At 50.5% G+C, this 19,051-nt stretch overlaps 1 protein-coding gene across 2 annotated transcripts in view; it reads right to left on the minus strand.

Annotated features, from left to right (window-relative positions):
- Pax (paxillin) overlaps nt 1-18,834 on the minus strand; it is a 66,583-nt gene extending 47,749 nt beyond the window's left edge. Inside the window, exon 1 of one of the 2 annotated variants that reach the window (XM_077652926.1) lies at nt 18,285-18,834. In XM_077652926.1, the coding sequence (XP_077509052.1) occupies nt 18,285-18,297 (13 nt within the window). In that variant the 5' untranslated portion in view covers nt 18,298-18,834. Of the gene's footprint in view, nt 1-6,182; nt 6,409-18,284 lie in introns of those variants that run through there. The other variant, XM_077652925.1, reaches the window with a different exon arrangement.
- Between the last annotated feature and the right edge of the window lie 217 nt (nt 18,835-19,051).

Here is a 19,051-nt window from a genome sequence, read left to right on the forward strand (position 1 = left end):
CACAAAAGTAACTGAACAATAACAACAGTAGTCGATTACTATTATGCTATTTTCCTTACCACTTTTATTAGTACAAGACAAATATACACGCGCTAAAATGAACATGCGCGGCTTCCTTCATATGCATGCTGTCTGATGCAGTTCATAGGTTAATATTCATCGACAGTTCTTTCTCCGTGCTGTCGTCGGTATTTTTTCCACGGTTCCGTGTGAACACATCAGCAGCGCCAGAAGGCTCTTTTGGTGAACGTACACGGGAAGGATGACTGCAGTTGTAACGTACGAAGATCGTGCGAAACACCTCGTATTTATTTTCCCTCAAAGGTCCACACGGGACATTACATGAGTAAGCACCGCGCTTCGTTGTTCGCGCTCTGAGAGGACAGGAATCTTTCGTGCAAGCACTGGTGCTTGATACCAAGTTCTAGCTCTCGAAGTTATGCCTACATCCTGTGGCAGAACTTTCTTGCAATGGAAGCGCTGACTTTGACAGAACGACCTATATCCCCAATCGCCGATTTACTGGAACTTGTTTTTCGAATAGAAGTAACTGACTTATAATAAACTGCACATCTCCAACCAAAAAACTTTTATTTGAATCCCAGCGTTTCGAAGCCGCCTCGGCTCCTTCATCGGGGGTGACTGAGGGCAGTAGCTAGCGTCTTTAAGTACGGAGGTGAGAGGAGTGGGGGGTTTAAGGCTCTGAGTCACGTTGTCGCACTGCGGGGAGGCGGTCAACGGCCACTTTTTTTTATTTGAGTTGCAGAGCGAAGTCCCTGAGCATATACTGGGGGCAGGTTTTGTTTTGTGCGGTTGATGTTGTTCGGGGTAGTTTGGATGTGCCAGGATTCGAGTAGCAGCATTTTCTGGAAATTTGTTTCGGTTCCCAGGATGCCGGTTTCGTCGAAGTTTATCATGTTACTGAAATAAAAGAGTAGTTGGACTAACGAGAACGTTATAGTTAAAAAAATTAATTCATAACAAAAATTCGAAGATAATGTAATTTATTTCAAGAAATCAGTTACTCGTAACTCGTTATGCACAACTCTGCTTCTGCTGCACTAGACGCTTTTCGCTGCGTTCCCATTGGCCAGCTTCAGTGTACGACCCCACTCGCAAAAGCGTACATTTAAAGACACAATTAGAAAACAAAAGGCAATAAAACACGGACGCGCTCAGTTTGTTGGTCGTGCGCGTCCCCTACTGAAGGGTTAAAGAAAAATACTATGGATAAAGAAGCGAAACAATCAGCAAACGTATTTATTCATGCATGGCCACGTTTCAGAGAACACGATGAAGAACGACGGAGTCCGCGAGAAGCTGCCCTACTCGAGAGACCCTGTGATTCTTCGCCAGCTCTGCGCAAGTCTCTCGGTAACGGCCGGCACTGCCACCGACGAAAGACGTACGCCCGATTTCGGCGCGAATTCCGTACATCTTGACGCACCAAGCACCGTAGAGACACGCAGACTCGCGCTATGTTGATGCACTGCTACTGCTGTTGCCGTGCCTTCGAATAAGCTACGGCAACAGCGTGGACGCCCGTGTTTCGAGATTTGCGACGAGACATGGCATCCTTTCGCTACGGTGTACTTTTGCTTAATTAAGGCTGTGCGCTTTGGCGCTGCAGCGTCCGCGCAGGTAGCGTGCGGACCCACACATGCATATCGCATGCTTCCCCACGACAGCGCAGTCACTGAGGACAACGCCATCCAATTTTAGTTGTTAGCAGAATCAATTATATGGCTCTTTGTGGCCATGTTGACCTTTGTCCGGCAGCTAAATATTAATTTACTGCTGACAAAATTGCACTTCAAAATTCCCCCGCCACTCGAATCAAACGTGTGACGTGTACACCGAGAAGGACTCCGTGATCACTGATTTGAAGTGAATGGCGGTGTAGTCTATATATCCTCTGAGATCCGCGATGAAAAATTTGTATCGACGCACGTACCGCATGCAGTTGTGAAATCGGCCGGTGATGGCGAGACCTGCATTTCATTTCATTTTAAAAATTTTCCAGCTTTTAAAGTTGCACTTTCAGTGAAGGTAGCGTATGTGGCAACCCATCCATACAGTCATCTTCGGTTTGGTTTATGGGGCTTTAACGTCCCAAAGCGACTCTGGCTATGAGGGACGCCGCAGTGAAGGGTTCCAGGAATTTCGGACCACCTGCGGTTCTTTAACGTGCACTGACGTCGCGCAGTACACGGGCCTCTAGAATTTCGCCTCCATCGAAATTCGACCGCCGCGGCCGGGAATACAGTCACCTTCAATTTGCCCTCAGTGTCCATTTGAAACGAGTAGCCTCCAACGGCTGCAAAGCCCGCATCGCCTGCACACTGTTTGCCATACATCAACGTTCCTGTCGTACTCAACCATGTAACTTAAGACGCTATTCAGAGATGCCGCGAAAGCAGTTTGAATCGTGAAGAGCGGAATTTAGACAGGTCCGCGCCGCAGCAGCGTGAAATGGAAGGGACTGAGAGCTGTCGATGCACCTCATCACGCCATAACCGCGCTTAGACACGCGTTCGCGTCACGTATACCTTGCGCCATATGCTCTCTAAGCGTAGACAGCTGGGCTAGTTGGTTCACAGTCGCATTATGATACATCGTTCTGGCGCACGAAAAACACGGACGAAGGAAGAACAGACACACAATCGCCGGACATCAACTGAAGTTTATTCACAGAAACCAGTCCTATATGTACAGATGTGACCACCAGGTAGCTGATATCAAAAGCACAAAATCGGGAAAACCAAAAGGCAATCAACCAGAGCCACAGGTTCCATATCGCACACGTGCCTTCATGCAAATCGCCCACAATTTCTGTGCCTAGCTGACACGATCAACACCGTTAGCCTTCAGATAATCTAGTTCCTTTCTTCTAAGCACAATAGAGGGAGTACTGACGCAGTGATCTTTATCATTGGCAATACAGAGGGCTTCAAAAATTTCCCGGCTTTTCTGAGTCCTGAACTTTCTTAACACACTTGTTTTTTCCAAAAACGCCTTGCATGCTGGCTTATACGAACAACGGCGAATGTGGTCAGCTAAATGACCTCCGCCACTAATCGAAGTTACTGTCCTGCGATGCTCTAGCAAGCGTTCGTTGATACAGCGCCCGGTTTGTCCAATGTAGCGTTTGCCACAGGCGAGAGGGATGTTGTACACCACGCCAACCTTGCAGTCGACGAGGGCTTTGGTGTGCCTAATTTTGCAGGCAGACCTCTTTTTGGGTTCGTTTACTAGGCGGCACAGGCGTCCCAGCATCTCCGGAGCTGAAAAAACTACACGGACGCCGCACTTGTCCCCGACCTTCTTGAGGCGGTGCGAGACCTTGTGCCAGTAAGGCACAACGACAGGTCGCTGTTGCGGGCGTGTGTTATCCACCTGCCTGTGCCGTCCACCAGATTTTACTTCGCTAATCTGGCTTTCGACCACTGAGGCCACGATTTCTCTCTGGAAACCTGCCTTCTCCAGACGCCTTAGTTGGGCATGGACACTCTCCCGGACTCGATGCTCACACGACTTGGCTAGAGCAGAGCGGATGCAGTTTTTTGCAATAGCTCTCTTCACGAGCTTAGAATGTGCCGATTTGTAGTTAATAATTTGTTTTCTCGACCGTGGCTTGTACTGCCAGCACACGCGCGTTTCCTCAAAAATAAAGCACACATCTAGATACTGGATGTGCCCTTCCTGCGGCAGTTCGTGCGTGAACTTCATGCCAAAGGCGTTGCAAACAAAAATGTCAATAATGTCGTCCACGACAATACCCCTATCCCGAGCCTCAGTCGCGTTCATTACTACAAGGTAGTCGTCTACGTATCTAAAAACTTTCAGCACGCTGGCGTTGTAAAGGGACGCCTGAATGCGCTTGTCAAGGGTGGATAAAAATATATCGCTTAAAAGCGGTGCTAGGCAAGAGCCTATGCACACTCCTTCTTTTTGGATGAGGCAACGATCATTGAAGGTGACAATGGTGGATGAAAGATAAAATCTTAAAAGCTCTAGAAAATTGTCGGTAGATAACCCTGTCATATTCTGAAAAGCCACAGGCCCGGCGTCTTCAATGAAAGTTCTGACCGCGCAAAACAGCTCGGGGTGAGGTATTGAGTAGAATAAATCTTCAACATCAATTGAAAAGGCAAATCTCTTTGGGCATGAAGCTTCTACGCCAGAAAAATATGCAATGACTTGATTGGAATTTTTTACCAGAAATGGGTCGTCTAAAGAAATGGCACTAAGGTGCTTCTGCAGGAACCTTGACAAGGAGCCCTGCCAGGATCCCTTTTCCGTAACGATAGCGCGGAAAGGCGCAGATTCTTTGTGGGTTTTTACCGTGAAGAAAACACTAAGGGAGTTTACATCAGAAGCGGAGATACTCTTTCTTAATCTTTCCAAGTTCATTTCTTCACATAAAGCGATGGCCTTTTTCTTCACCTTGGCTGAAGACACCTTCCTATCAGCTCTATTGTGCTTAGAAGAAAGGAACTAGATTATCTGAAGGCTAAAGGTGTTGATCGTGTCAGCTAGGCACAGAAATTGTGGGCGATTTGCATGAAGGCACGTGTGCGATATGGAACCTGTGGCTCTGGTTGATTGCCTTTTGGTTTTCCCGATTTTGTGCTTTTGATATCAGCTACCTGGTGGTCACATCTGTACATATAGGACTGGTTTCTGTGAATAAACTTCAGTTGATGTCCGGCGATTGTGTGTCTGTTCTTCCTTCGTCCGTGTTTTTCGTGCGCCAGAACGATGTATCATAATGCGGCCATATGCTCGTTTGCAGCGTTCGAGAAACACACATCGAGCGCGATTTACAGACAGTCACGGATATAGAAAAGCTGGGGTTATTTCAAATCGTGCCACATAATGCGTGCACGGCGCCGGCCCTATACAATAACAGGAGCTCCAAGAAGGCGCCGCTGCTCAGCCGCAGTTTATGTGCCCCCCCCCCCCCCCCCCAAAAAAAAAAAAAAAATTCTTTCGCAGCCACACCACGCGTCAGTGCCGATACATGTTTGTCCTGCTCTGTCACACCGGCGCCCAGAGTTATACATTGCAATTATCAAAGCAATAAACCAAGCTGGCAATTTCAGCCACTAAACACTGCGTTGAGCGTCCGCGGAAGGCCATTACCAAGAGGTGCTTGGCAAAACAGAGTAACGGATAGGCCAACACGTTTAGCGAGTGCACGCAACAGATGAGGTAGACGAGGCAATGGCGTAGGAAGAAGAAAAAGAGAAACAGGAGCGGCACGTATCAGTGGGCATGTCCTCGAGGACCAGAGCGAATTCAGATGACCCGCTGCACTGGGTGTTGCACACGCGTGGTCAAGCAAACGTGTGGTCCGCCATCACTGCTGCCCCGCCAGGCAGACGGCCCACGCCGCGCGAGCAACCCCGCACCTTTGGGCCTCCACGAAGTCCACCCTCATTTCTTGGCGCGGAATCGATGAGGCAGCGGGCTATGGCCAGTCACCTATAGAGCATTGTTAGCATGCACCCGAGTGATCCGCGCGGCTGCGAAGGAAAGCTACCCTCCAAGACTGGCTAGATTGAAGAAAAATCTGCTGCAATCTGTGGACAAGAATCTGAGCAGCTTCCCTTCGTGACCATACGGATAAGCCTATAGGCAAATGTTGGTGGCAAATACTCCTTCGAACGAAATCTACTACTCCGTTAAGTGTACGGGCTCATTGACACCAAAGCAAAATGGCGCGCAAGCAGATGATACAAGACGGGCACTGACGCGAAATGCAGTGAACACAAAAGACCGTAGCACGAACTATGTCCCTTGCTGCGCATAAACTTCCGAGAGGCATCGGGGTGACCTTGTTAACGGCGGAGCGAGCAGTCACGGAGATGCAGCCCAATTGCGAGCGAACTTCAACTTTCCGGGAGGACTGGTCACTTTTCATTGCCTCATACTTGCTATACGTGATGATATGTCCTCGGGCTTAATGGCTCATACCCACGGCGGGGGATTGGCCAGGGTGGTTTTCGTTCTCCTCATTCATGCTTGTAATCAGTGGCTATGGATTCCTTTACTTGGACTTCTCCCTCAAGATCTGCCTAACCGCCTCATTACAACACCGCAGGGTACGTGCCCGGGCACACCAGGAGCACCGCGGGGAACGGAGCTACACGGGGCCCAGGGGAGAGAGGGAAACTCACTGCTCGGCGCTCTGCGCTCCACTTCCTCTTTCTCCTCCACCTCCCGGGTGTAGGTGATGTGCGCTACCATCGTCATGGTGCCTTGTCTCGCTGCCCGCACTCAGCTCCCGTTCAATCCGGCCGGTCACAGCGACGCAGACGTACAACAACGCAGTGGGAAACAACGCAGCGGCCACAGCGACGAGAGACAGCAGCACGCGCGATCCGGTGCACGGAGAAAAACAGAAAGGGGAGAACCGCGCGCGTCGCAGAAAGGACCGCAATCGGGCATCGCCAACTCAAAGATGGGTGCCGTGCGCAGAGCAGGCAAGAGAAACAAACGTCAGAAACTCGGTGAAAAACAAAAGTGAAACGAGAAAGAAAAGCCTTGGGAGTACCCGCGCAGCACACGAAGGTGTGGGTTCGCGACCCACGCGCATCGCCACGACAGACGCCGCCGTCCTTATTTGGATGAATGGAAGGCGGCCGGCACGGCTCCGCTCTGGAGCGAACGTCAGGAGCTGCTGCGCGCGGGTGCTGCGAGCGAGAGTGATCCGCGCACGCACGTCAGGAAAACAGCACGTCGTGCGTGCGTGCGTGCGGGTGCCCGCGTACGCGAGCAAGGTTTCGGCGGCCCACGCTGCTACGAAGCACGTGACGACCGAAAACGCGTCCCTCGACTCCTGCTGCTGCCGCGAGGTGCTAAAGACGCGCGTGGAAGAAACAGTGGCGCGCCGGATCCGGTCGTTGTTGCAGAGGAGGAGAAAGTGGAGTGAATATGTTGGCAGTGGCTGCAGCTGGTTTCCCACGGCGTGCAGGGCGCCATCCGGTTCGCTGCTTCTCCTCATGGGTCGCGGCGCGAACAGGTAGGCAGCATAACCGCGTGTCTGCAGCTCTTCGAGGCATATATAGTACATGCGCCGCCACACGCTGTGACACTGATGCCGACGAGTGAGCATGTCCGAGACGGAACGTGAAAGGGGCTTCGCAGGGTATAGGCATGTTTTGTGCAGTGCGTCGCAAGCTGATCAAACTTGCCGAACGGTGGCGGTGACACGGTCTCCACAAAAGCCCCCCATTTGTGTGTGTGTGTGTGCGGGGGGGGGGGGGGGGGGGTGCTATAACAATGCAGGATTTTATTATACACCGTAGGGTCCTTGTCATACGTTCGAACACGCCGGGCTTCGCGCTCTGATCAGTACTCGACCCACGCATTTATTCGCGGCAAGTTCCAGACGATTTGAAATATCTTCGACACAACGCCAGCCAGTAATGCATAGGCCACAGGCGTTTGGATAGCGCACGCTGGCATTTCATCGAAATAGTGGTACGGTGAGGCTACAAACGCCCTTAGCACGCGATGAAACAAACTGAACAAAAAAGCTGTACTGAACCGACGGGGAAGGAGAAGCCACGGAGTGTCAACACGTCGCTTATACTGTACCCCGCCCCAGCTCTGCAGGCCCGGTTGCTCTCCGCCGTGGCGCAGCAGCTAATATGCGGGTCGGTGGCACGCAGAGACCGGTTAGTTAACCCGAGAGACGGGTCGCCTCAATTTGGGTTAATCACTCCTCAAGGCGGCCGGATGTGCACGCGCAGCTGGCAGCGACCCATATAGTTACTGCATGCTCTCCTCCTCGCCGGTCGGCTTTGTTATTTCAAGGCAGCGCGCTGCACGCAGGCATGCGTTCAGCAGCAGAGAGAAAAGAAACAGGTGCTATTTCTGCGCCTCAAGACGCGCGTCAGACGCCATTCCAGGAGGTGGTGTTGATAGGGCTGGGCCATACGCACATGGCCGAGCGATTAAGTTGTGGCGGCTTAGCGGCCACACGGAGTTCGGCTACTGGCGTAGGCCGATATGGCGCAACAATGCCTTCATAAATTTTCTTACAGCAAAAACTGCTGCAGGGAGCCTAAGCGGAGCCTCAGCTGCGAGTCTGTCTTACAGTCACGTGACGTGTTATCAGGTGACCAGCGCCAGTTGTACCGCTTTGGTGGCCCAGGCTACCACAAACTCTGCAGGTCTCGGGCGTTAGCGTACATCTCGGGCATTAGCAAACGACAGGCGGCAGCAGCAGCACGGCGACAGCTTTGGTTACCCGACAGAACGCAAACACGGCGGCATTTTTAGTTCTTACCAGGCGGCTGCACTTCAACAACGGCGAAATGCGAAAATGCAAACATCCGTCCCGAAAGCCCGCAGCAATGAAACATTATAAAATGGAAATTCGAAAGAAGAAAAAAATCGGCCCCTTAAATCGGGCGGTGGCTTGAGCCACCGCCCGATTTAAGGGGTTCAGCCTTATCTATCCATCCATCCATCGGTAGGAGACCTCGCGAAATCTCGAAACGCGATGATTATTTGCTTTCACAGATGGCACTGTGGTCTCAGGGTGGTAGCAGACCCCACGAAAATCTAGAAACGTGAAGAGTAAGAGCTAACGCTTTTAAAATCTTCACCGCAGTTGCGCCGGCTAATGCAGTCCGCCAGCAACCTTGAAGGTATTGGTGAGCGCTACCAAAATACGGAAAGGGGCGAACACACAGGACAAGCGCTTGTCCTGTGTGTTCGTCCCTTTCCAACTAGCCTCAGTTGTAGCTCTTTTGACTTTAACCGCCAGCAAGCGCCAATGACGTCATCGAACTCGTGCATCGCCTGCTCTTGGAAGTGTAGCACATGGCAGCCGCCTACATCGAGCGACGCCAGCCGCTCATACTTGCCACGCAGGGACACGTGCAAGCGCCGGGGTGCGGGAGCCACACGAGAGCCTTCCTTCTCGTCTTGACACCGCGCCAGATTTCTCTGCTACTATATCGAACTAACGTGTCGGTCATTAATCAAGACTGGTGTCCTCGGGTTATCCGCGCGAGGCGCAATGGCTACTCGCTACCGTCGCGCGAAGGTCACAAGCGTTTTGCCGAACGCGAGAAGAGGAGAAGAAAAAAAAACCGCGACGGTCCGCACAATTAGTGCCCAGTTACGCAACATACGCGCGCATGTGCACGCGGCCGCGAGACAAGGAGCGGCGGTGTGGAGGGGACGATGTCTCGACGGTTCGCTCGCCGGCATCACACGAAGCGCATCGGTAGCCATTATAAAAACCGCGGTGACAACAAGCGGAAATCCACTCGCTAACCACAGTGGGCGTCGACTGGCAGCGAAACTTCACTCGGGCATCACCGTGATACCCAAATGTGGAAAGTAATCGCAAATGAAAGAGAGAACGCGACGCAGCCGCAGGTTGAGACGGCCGGCTACTCAATCATCTTAACTGTGCAACTACACATCCTCCTCGGAGGCCGTGCGATTCCGAGAGGGTGAAAGCCGCGCTTGGCAGCCACCTGTGTGCTAACGTAGAGGTGATCAAACGATAAAGTTTCCAGGAAGCTGCTTGCCGTCCAGAAGCCCGGTGCCATATAGACAACGACTTTCTCCCAAGCGTATATACGCAGCCTGGCATGATGCGCTCGGGAAAGCGGTCTTCAAATCCTCGAGTGAAGAAACGCACTCGTAAGCGTGCGCCGCTGTGGCCTGTAGCCCCGGGCCATAGTAGAATATATTCTTACACCCTGCTCCGGGCAGTCTGCAGCGTGCATAGCAATTACCTTCGTCTTAAACCGTACTTTCTCAGTCCTTGTTCGAACACTTACCCGAAGCAGGCGCGGAAGGCAGCGCGTGTGCAACAAGGTCCGAGCTTCTTTTTGGCAAAAGACATGAAAAACCATGCACAAAAGCGTACGTCAGGTTGCTGCTGAATGTTCGCAGGGACCTTCCAGGTTTTATACAATCTCGCGAAATAGAAGCTGCCGTCAATAACATGGCTGCCGCATTCCTTATGTATAACTGCTCGATTACCTGAGAACCGAAAACATTCATCCGATTATCTCTTCAACAAATTTATCCCATTATCAGGTTATATTTGATAGTATAGTCAGTACATTAAGAACGGTGACGGTCTGCGTTTGGTACGAGACTTAGCGAGCTACTACGCTTAGATGAAAGCTGCCCATTCTTTCCACCCAGGCCGACCGCTTCAGCGGACACCTCCTAAAGCTACTGCGGTTAAGCATGGTCAGCACGGTACAACCTACGCAAACAAGCGCTGCCAGTTTATAAGCGAACAACACGCTCGAGTTTGATCACGCTGCCTGGCCCGTGAGTACAAGCCGGCGTTACCGCTGTGATGAACAGGCTTCTTAAAATTGCCCGGGATGCACACTGGGCAAGAGGAGATGAAAGCAAGGACTCGAGAAATGAATTTTAGATATATTTAACAAGATCAACTGGCTTGATGTCGCTCCAGGACTTGGGTTCGTCGTCACTGGGGCTGCGTCGGCGCTCGATGAAGGGCAGGAAGTCTGTAGCATGCAAGAGTGGCAGATCGGGCTAGTTGGTAATTTTCCATAATGCGATACAGCGCGAATAAAGACGGGGACGAAGCGAGACAAGTCTGTAGCAGCCAGGCTGGGGGTTCCTTGCAGTTACGCTGCAGCTTTCGTCTTCAGCTGGTCGCTCTGCGCCAAGCTGCCAGGAGTGGGGACCCGTTGGCTGAGGCCGATTTCAAGCAACGGCCAGACTTCGGGCCCTCAGGTCGCGGCGCCAGGCCGGTCTTCTGCCTTGCTCTTCTCCGAACGCTCCTGCTCACTCTTTTCGAACCTCGGTTTCTTTGTTCCCCCGTCCCTCTTTCGCCGGCCTTTGTCAACTCCCCCTTCCGATGGGGTCGTAATGACCGGGCCACTGAAGCCCCGTACAAACGGAGCCGTCGGCGGCTTCCAACTTGTGTCTCCTCTCTCGTCCCGCATCCCGAAGCAACTCAGGGAAGCCGGTAGCGCAGGGCTCCGGATAATTTCGACCACCTGGGGTTCTTTTACGCGCACTGACATCGCACAGTACACGGGTCTCTAGTATTTCGCCTCCATCGAAATTCGGCCACCGCGGCGGGGATCGAACTCGTCTTTCGGGCAAGCAACTTGAAGAACTGCATGGTTTTTGAGGAAAGGAAATGGCGCAGTGACTGTCTCACGTCCGCGTCGTGAGGGAAGGGATAAATGAGGGAGTTAAGAGAAGAAAGAGGTGCCGCAGTGGAGGTCTTGGCCATCCGGTGATCTTTAAGGTGCAATGGCATCGCACAGCACACGGGTGCCTTTTTGCTCCATCGAAGCGCGGCCGCCGCGGTCGGGTTCCGAGTACCACAACCACCGAGCCACCGTGGCGGATTGGTGACGCTTTGAAAGGGGTTATAGTTGTAGAGACGAAGCGTGCAGCCCGATTTTGGAGTTTTTCTATTGGTGGTATAAGAGTCCCGTTATGTGACCCTAATACTGCATGCGTAATCGAGGATAGATCACAAGTGAAAAAACTAAAGTGTTTCTTTAACCTCTTTGGACGCGCTTTGAAATTTGCACGAATAAAAACCGTTTTACTTGCCTTGGTTGCTGACTGCTCGATGCGTGCGTTTCATTTAAGCTTCTGCGTGAAATAAACACCAACGTACTTTCTTTCTGACACGCCTTTTATTGTTTGTTTTCAACATTGTTTGAGGTTTGATCTCTTTATTTCAAAAACTGAAGTGATTAGATTTACTAACATTCTACTGCTCATATTCCAGCGCAGACACTGGTGCCCAAACCAGTTCCACTGCCAAAAGAAGCCCCTCGAAGAAATCAGGGCGCGCTGTTTGCACTTCTGCACGGTTTGCGTGACATTTTCGGCCCGTCACTCGCGCGTGCTCTAATGTGTACAGGTCGAAGCAATACAAACGGGAACAATTTATCAGCAAACAGTCAACGATTAATCCCTAAGCACGGTTCAGAGTTATAGTTGTTGAGCCTTTTTCGAGTAGTTTTCCTCTAGACGCGTGGTTCATTTAATGCCTCCAAGTTCGATGCAGAAGGACAAGCTAATTCTGTTCCAGTGCTCCCATTCACAGTGCTCGCACCCGTTCCGCGTCGAGTCGTCCAGCCAGGGTCACGAATCCATTTCCAGCGTTGCTAAACGAGCATGCACTCGACACCAGGGGTCAGTCGCGTGTAACCGCACACTGCACGCGCAGTGTGGAAATATGCGCCAGCAAGCACCGAGAGTTGGCTAAACGCCCAATACTGCCTCTGGCCGGACGCTGGGCAGACTGCAGCGAGTTATAATAGCGCACAGCCAGCCGTCCATTTCTTTTTCTGACGGGAATAAATAAAAGAAAAGGTTTTTTTTAGGACGGCGCCGCACGCGTAGTGCTGTGCAGACAGGACTTCGCTGACAGCATCGCTAACGAAGCGAATTTCGAAACGACACGGAATCCCTGCAGCGAGTCTCTCACTCCCAAGAGGCTGCCGCCTTTTGTCGCTCTTGCGCGGTACGCTGATGACACAGATTATTGTGTCGCAAAGGGTTAAATGACAGTTTTCAATAGAAGAGACGGAAAAAAAGGAAAAAAGGAAAAAAAAAGTCGGAAACGGAACAAGATTTTTCTTTCAGACGTCTCCGGCGGGACAAGACGAATGCAGGGGAGAGAAGAGGGAGAATTTTGGGAAACCGCTGTCTTCGACACAGCCGCCGCGGTCGTTAGTCAACAATCCATCCATCAGGGCGCCAAAGGCGAGTGACACAAGCCACCGCCCAGACAGAAGCGCAAAAGAATTAAATAAGCGGAGCCAGGGGTGGGGGAGGCAGCAACACGCTGTTGCATCAGCCTAGGCCAATCTGCAACTGCGGCCGTCCTGTACTATGTTTACATAGGCCAACCGCCCGAAGCTGAACACACATTACGAGCAAATAACTGTAGGAACTCACTCCTGCGAACTTAGACGAGCTTTTTTTTTATTCTTGTTCAGCCCTCTCCTTTTTCCCCTCCTTTCCACGGTTTACAAAAGCCATGATCTTCGGGCCTGTGTTGTGCGCGTCTTTCTTTGTCCCTTGTCCCGTTTTGCGCTACAGGCACAGACCATGGCAAAAAGTTTTTTTTTTCTTCTTTTTCGTGAAACAAGCCAGCTGTCCCCGTATCTGCACGGGGCGCTCGAAGCAGTTGGTTGAATATGCTCTCGTGTCTGTTCGGCAGGCACACTATAGCCACAACGCATGGCCGGATTTATCATGTGTACTATACAATGTTCGATATTTATTACCTTTTCAGACTCCCAAGCTTATTGCACATTTTCTTATTTATGGTATCTTCAGATGTGGAGTCACTGTATTATCACTGCTCAAAGACTTCGCGAATTAAATTAAATGCTTTACTGAGGAACATCCTTCGATCTGTGGCATACAACATGGATGTTTCACCTGACTGCAATTTATTTTCGTTCTTACAGCTGCCCTCTTCCATCGTGTAGTTAGTTATTCGCGCTCACTTTTGGGAGAGTGAATTTTTGGTTCCTTCCATTCCTGTTCGTCCTTTTCGACAGCACCCCCGTTTTACGGTACCTCGCTGCTACACTCATTATGGCCTGTTCACTCGTAATTATTATATACAAAAAATTTTTAATTCTCTGCCTGATTATCTTTCCAGTTTCTTCGCTGTCACAAATAAAGCACTTCTTAAAAACCCTTTTGTCGGCAACTTACACAGTTTCTCTGTTCTTGTTTGCTTTTGGTATTAAGGTTTATCTTTGTTTGCTTGTTTTGACAGGCCTGTTTTTCAATATATTTGTCATTCACCGACTGCCGGGTACTGCCCTACAAGCCTTTATGGCTTGGGCAGACCTGTCTTAAAGTTTGTAATTATGTTTTCTGAAAATAAAGGTGTTTATTATTACTATTAAAAGAACGAAGCAAGAGGTAGCTCAATACCACCTGGAGTCCTTTAACATGCACTGGTATCGCACAGCGCATTTCGCCCCCATCGAAGTGCGGCCCAGCACGCAGCTATGGACTCGGCAGCTGAACGCGACAGCCACTCAGCTACCGCGGAAAACAAGCGTGCTCTTCTCTTTTACGGAGCAATGATCGGACGAATGATCGTCATGTGTTTGTCCCTTTTTTTTTATACAGCCGCTGTATACCTGTACACGGACCTTCGTTACGATGCGCGTGCATTTCAAAACAAAACGGAGTCCCAAATCGGCACAAGGCAGACGGACGCGCGAGTGAAACACACCAGAGGAAGCGACGCGTCATCGCGGATTTCTGTCAAAACCGACACGCGAGTGAAAAGAGGAAGCCGCGAAACGGCGCTCGATCGAGCCGTATACGGCGCGTGACGGAACAAGACGGCCGGGCGTAGTGTACTACATACATACATGCAAGCAGGGCCGCATCATTTCCGCTGTGGCTGCAAGCACTGCGGGCAAGCCGCACGGCTGAGTCACGTCGACGGTCATACATTCCAAGGGCCCAGAGATAAGCACGCTGCGGTGGAGCCGAAATCGTGGCGCGCGTTGTCGAGTTCGTGCTTTATCTTGATTGCGAAGATTCCTCAGCGGACGGAGGTCAGACGTCGCGATGAGGCACAAAAACATGCGGCGCCACCAGAAACAGAGGAACTGGCCGGCCGACGAATGCCAGGATGACAGAGTGAGCTTGTCATCCAATCTTCATCACCAGGAAGCCTGGGTGTTTTCTGCAAGGGCAGCACTATATCTCAGGCTTCTACTGCAGAGAAGACGTACGGAATGTGACGAATGAAAGTTTCAGTTTCACGCTGCGAAGACTTCGAGTCAAAGGCTTCAGATCCATTTAAGCGCTTTTTCTTAAAGGCGCGCCGATACCTATAATTATAATTCTGCAAAAAGGGACGATTGTTGGGCTAGTTTGTTCATTATACTGCAGAACGAAACAGCGCGGAAGCACGGGACTGCAGAAAGGAAGAACACAGCGCTGTGTTCTTCCTTCCAGTGTTTTCGCGCTGTTTCGTTCCAGTGTAACAATTCTCTCCGCCATTTTTCTGAGTGTGGAGGCAGGGTTGAGATATCGAACCCACGGACTCGGTTTCAGCAGCAGCGCTACCTTGAACACACTTTACGGAATGAACTCTACTGACCAGTAATTACACAATTACCACGCTTCCCCAGTACCATGGCCTCCTCTATACTTCGATTATTCGTGGTTTCCGGCAGAAAAAAACATAACCCGGTCGTGTAAAACTGGCATGTGTGTAAAACTACGAGTCACCCTTGATCACGGTGCACGAATATAGTCTTACACCGCCCTTGGTACCCCTTGATACACCGCCGCGCGGTCTGACAATCATCTTGCTCAACTCTCTAAAAGGCACGGCTCACCCCAACCAAACAATACGTGTTTATACAGCAAGTATTCTCGTGACCTTTGAGGTGCCCTCTATTTGATTGCATATTTGGCCTGACACAACAGCCCAGCAGACGTTCAATTTGCGTCCCGACACTGTTGCAGAATTAAGCCACGTTTTTCACAAAGCGCGAGCGTGTAGAACAGGACCAACCTGGCGAAATTTACTCCAAACACAATCACGTCACGGTCACTTGTTTTGTTCGGCTTCAAAAGTGTTCTGGTGCCTCGACTAAAAAGGGTCGCTGGACCAATGGCGAAATAACGTTATCGAGACGCCTGTCAAGTAGTACGCGTACCAGCCCGCCTCGATGATTGACAGCAGCTCCGAGGTTTAACCATGCAGCCAGTCCTGGACAGTGTTCTATCAGGCCCTATATTATAACCTCTACAAGCCAACAGTTGTCCCCGAAACATAGTTCGTAAAAAAAGTTTTAGAATTAAAAACCACGGAGATGAGGCGGTTAACTGACAACGAACGAAACCTGAAAGTGTGGCGAACCTAGAGTAACCGGAACGTCTGGGACATGACACATAATACTAGGGTATTAGTTTTTCATTGCAAGCTGTTTTTAAATTCTGGGCAGCCCGATTGCTTCGATAAGCAGTTCTAACCGATAAAAGTCAGACGATAAGCGATAAGATCCAAACAAAAGACGATATATCCGCAAATAAACTTCCTTGCCAAGAAGTCGTTTCGATCACAAGCTGACAAGCATGATCAGTTTCGCGCGTTTACTATGTTCCATTGTGAGAGCTCACATGAATAAGCAAGGTTGCACTTTTCACAGCTCACGGTCTGACCAGAAAAAAATAAAAGATCATGCTACAACATAACCAAGAAAATGAAAAAGCGCCTCGTCAAACCATCGTCGATGATTTATGCAGGTTATTCAACTTCAATAAAACGGAGAGTTGAGCGAGTTGGTACATACTCGCTGGGAATAACAGCGCTGAGACGAGGGACAAAGAAAGAAGAAGACAACAGGACCGGCGCTGACTAACTGAACGTTTATTAGAAAAAACATGCAAAATATACTCCTTTGACAACCACTGCGCGCGTGCGCAACACCAAAAGCCACAGTGATAAATCAATCACTTGAATCCAGATACATTATTTCACAGTCATGAACTGTTACAGAGGGGGTGCTCACGCATGAGTCAATGTTTTTATGAATATGAAACACTTCACTGATTTCCCTTGTTAGTTTATCTTTGTGTTTGTACAGGATTCTAGTATTATTAAAAATGGGTGTACATGATTTTTCAGAAGATTCCGGGGACAGTTCCTGTAATGTAAAGCCAGATTTGAGGATGGAGCCCCTTTCAAAGAAGTGTTGTGGTCTCGTAGGCGGGTATTCAAGTACCTTCCTGTTTGACCTATATGGGTCTTCCCGCACCTTAACAGCACTTCATACACAACCCTTTCAGCACAAGGGACAAACCTCAGGTCATGCTTTATTTATCTGGCACCCTCTTTTAGTTTTTCTTCGTTTCTTTTCCTCTTCCCTGGCACTTCTATCTACAATGGCACATAATTTGCCCAGCTTTTTTGGTGCAGAAATAAGTGGGAAATTGTGGGAAAACAGCGAAGCGTTTCATATTCATAAAAAACATTGACTCATGCGTGAGCACTCCCTCTGTAACAGTTCATGACTGTGAAATAATGTATCTGGATTCAAGTGATTGATTTATCACTGTGGCTTTTGGTGTTGCGCACGCGCCCGTGGTTGTCAAAGGAGTATATTTTGCAAGTTTTTTTTCTAATAAACGTTCAGTTGTTAGTCAGCGCCGGTCCTGTTGTCGTCTTCTTTCTTTGTCCCTCGTCTCAGCGCTGTTATTCCCAGCGGAGGTTATTCAACGGCTAGCTTTGTTTCCGTTCCTGCAGCAGTGTGAACGTTACATTCTGCTATTACTTTGGCGAAAGGGCCATAACGAAAAGAGGTTCAGCAACGTGCCAAATTGAAACCTTTCAACACGTTATCTCAACGCCCGACGGATATCGCCGCAGTGACCCCGTGGTGGTTTTGCACACGGCGACGATTGCTGCTTGCTTGCGCAGCCTCTGCTCGGGCAGCTAGCTGCAAGTGGGGCAATATTACACCTGCTACACAAGCTTTTCTCAGTACCCGCCGAAAAAAAAGTCGCATGTAAAACTGCTCTTCGCCATTATATCGACGTCAGAAGAGTTATAACGACACGGCAGCTAAATGCGCGTTTTACAGCTGGCACTAGCTGACACCAAGTTTCAACGTGTTGGCGACTAATGCATGACAGTATGTAAAGAAAAGGCGCAACAAAACATTGGCACTTCAGCACTAAGCTGCTGTTCTCGCAATGAACAAGACAGCTTGTACTACATACATTACAACCAGCCACCCTAGATCCACTTTTGAACACAAAAAAATTAAAAAAAAAAAGCAGAGCAGTATACCTATCAGCAACTAGTGCATCACATTCTTTTCTTGACGACGTGCACGGCTTAAACTTTCCAGCTCCACGAACCGTAAACTGAAAAACCAATATCTCTGTCAGCAACGGGACCCACGGTGGCAACAAATCATTCGTAGTACGTGAACACGGGCGCTGAATTGTGGAAGGCTAGCTTCTCAGGGAAGCCGTGTCACTGAACAAGGTCGTCCGGCGGCCTTGGCAGGCCAGTCAATCCCTGTGCCAAGAGAAGAACGAAGGAGCGCTCCGAGCTGCTGCTGTCCACAACCTGGGCTTTATGCCTGTCACGCACCTCGAAGGAGCGTGCGGAAGGACTGGCCAACACACCGCGCCAGACATTGCGCGCCCGTCTCGAAACCAGTGATGTCCAGGCCAACGCACCCGTCTTCTTGCTCAGCGAAAAGTAAATAAAGAACAAGCGAACGGCTGCTCACCTAGGTCCTCCATCGTAGATCGCTCGAGGTGTCGGCGTAGGAGTGGTGCCGCGCAACACGAGCTCCGAAGGCTAAGGATGAACCACAAAAATAGAACAGCGGAGCGTTGTTCCAAAAACTACCTTGGCACAGCGTCACGCACGCACACGCATGCAGACAACCACTTGGCCTGGCGGGAGCAGCGAGCGCGGGCGACGGCCGGTGCGAAGAAGCCGTAGGGGGAACTGCCTCCTCTTGTTGCCGCCAGCAGTCTATATAGACTCGCACTTGGACACAAAACGCTGGGGACGCGGTGAGTGCAAGACGAGCGTGAGCCGCTGCCGCCGCACAGGCGAAAGTGGTCGCACGGAGTGCGGCAGACGCGCGGACACAGGCAGCAACAACCGGCGACTACCAGGCGCCCAGTGTTGTGGAACTGCGGCACGAAAACCACCGCTGGCTGCCGCGAGACGGGTCCGGGGATCTCCCGACTGACGGTGAGGTCATATGCAGCGTGACCTCATATACGTGAACGCAGAAGAGTACACGGCGCGCCAAGGCTGCGACGGGCAGCCCGCTTCACCTTTAACCCGAGAAGAAAAAGAAGAAAAAAGTGATCGCGACGAATCGACGCGCACGGTTTCGCGACGTATTCGAGCGTGCGTGCACATGCACGAATTTCAAAACTCACGCGTTGCTTGTTGCAGTGCGCGCCCTTGCTTATGCTAGGAAGAGGAAGAACGCGTTTCCTTTGTTTTTTGACGGGACCAATTTATAGTCTGGTCGTT

Source organism: Amblyomma americanum, chromosome 2, assembly GCF_052857255.1.
Source record: "Amblyomma americanum isolate KBUSLIRL-KWMA chromosome 2, ASM5285725v1, whole genome shotgun sequence".
NCBI classification, from domain to species: Eukaryota; Metazoa; Arthropoda; class Arachnida; order Ixodida; family Ixodidae; genus Amblyomma; species Amblyomma americanum.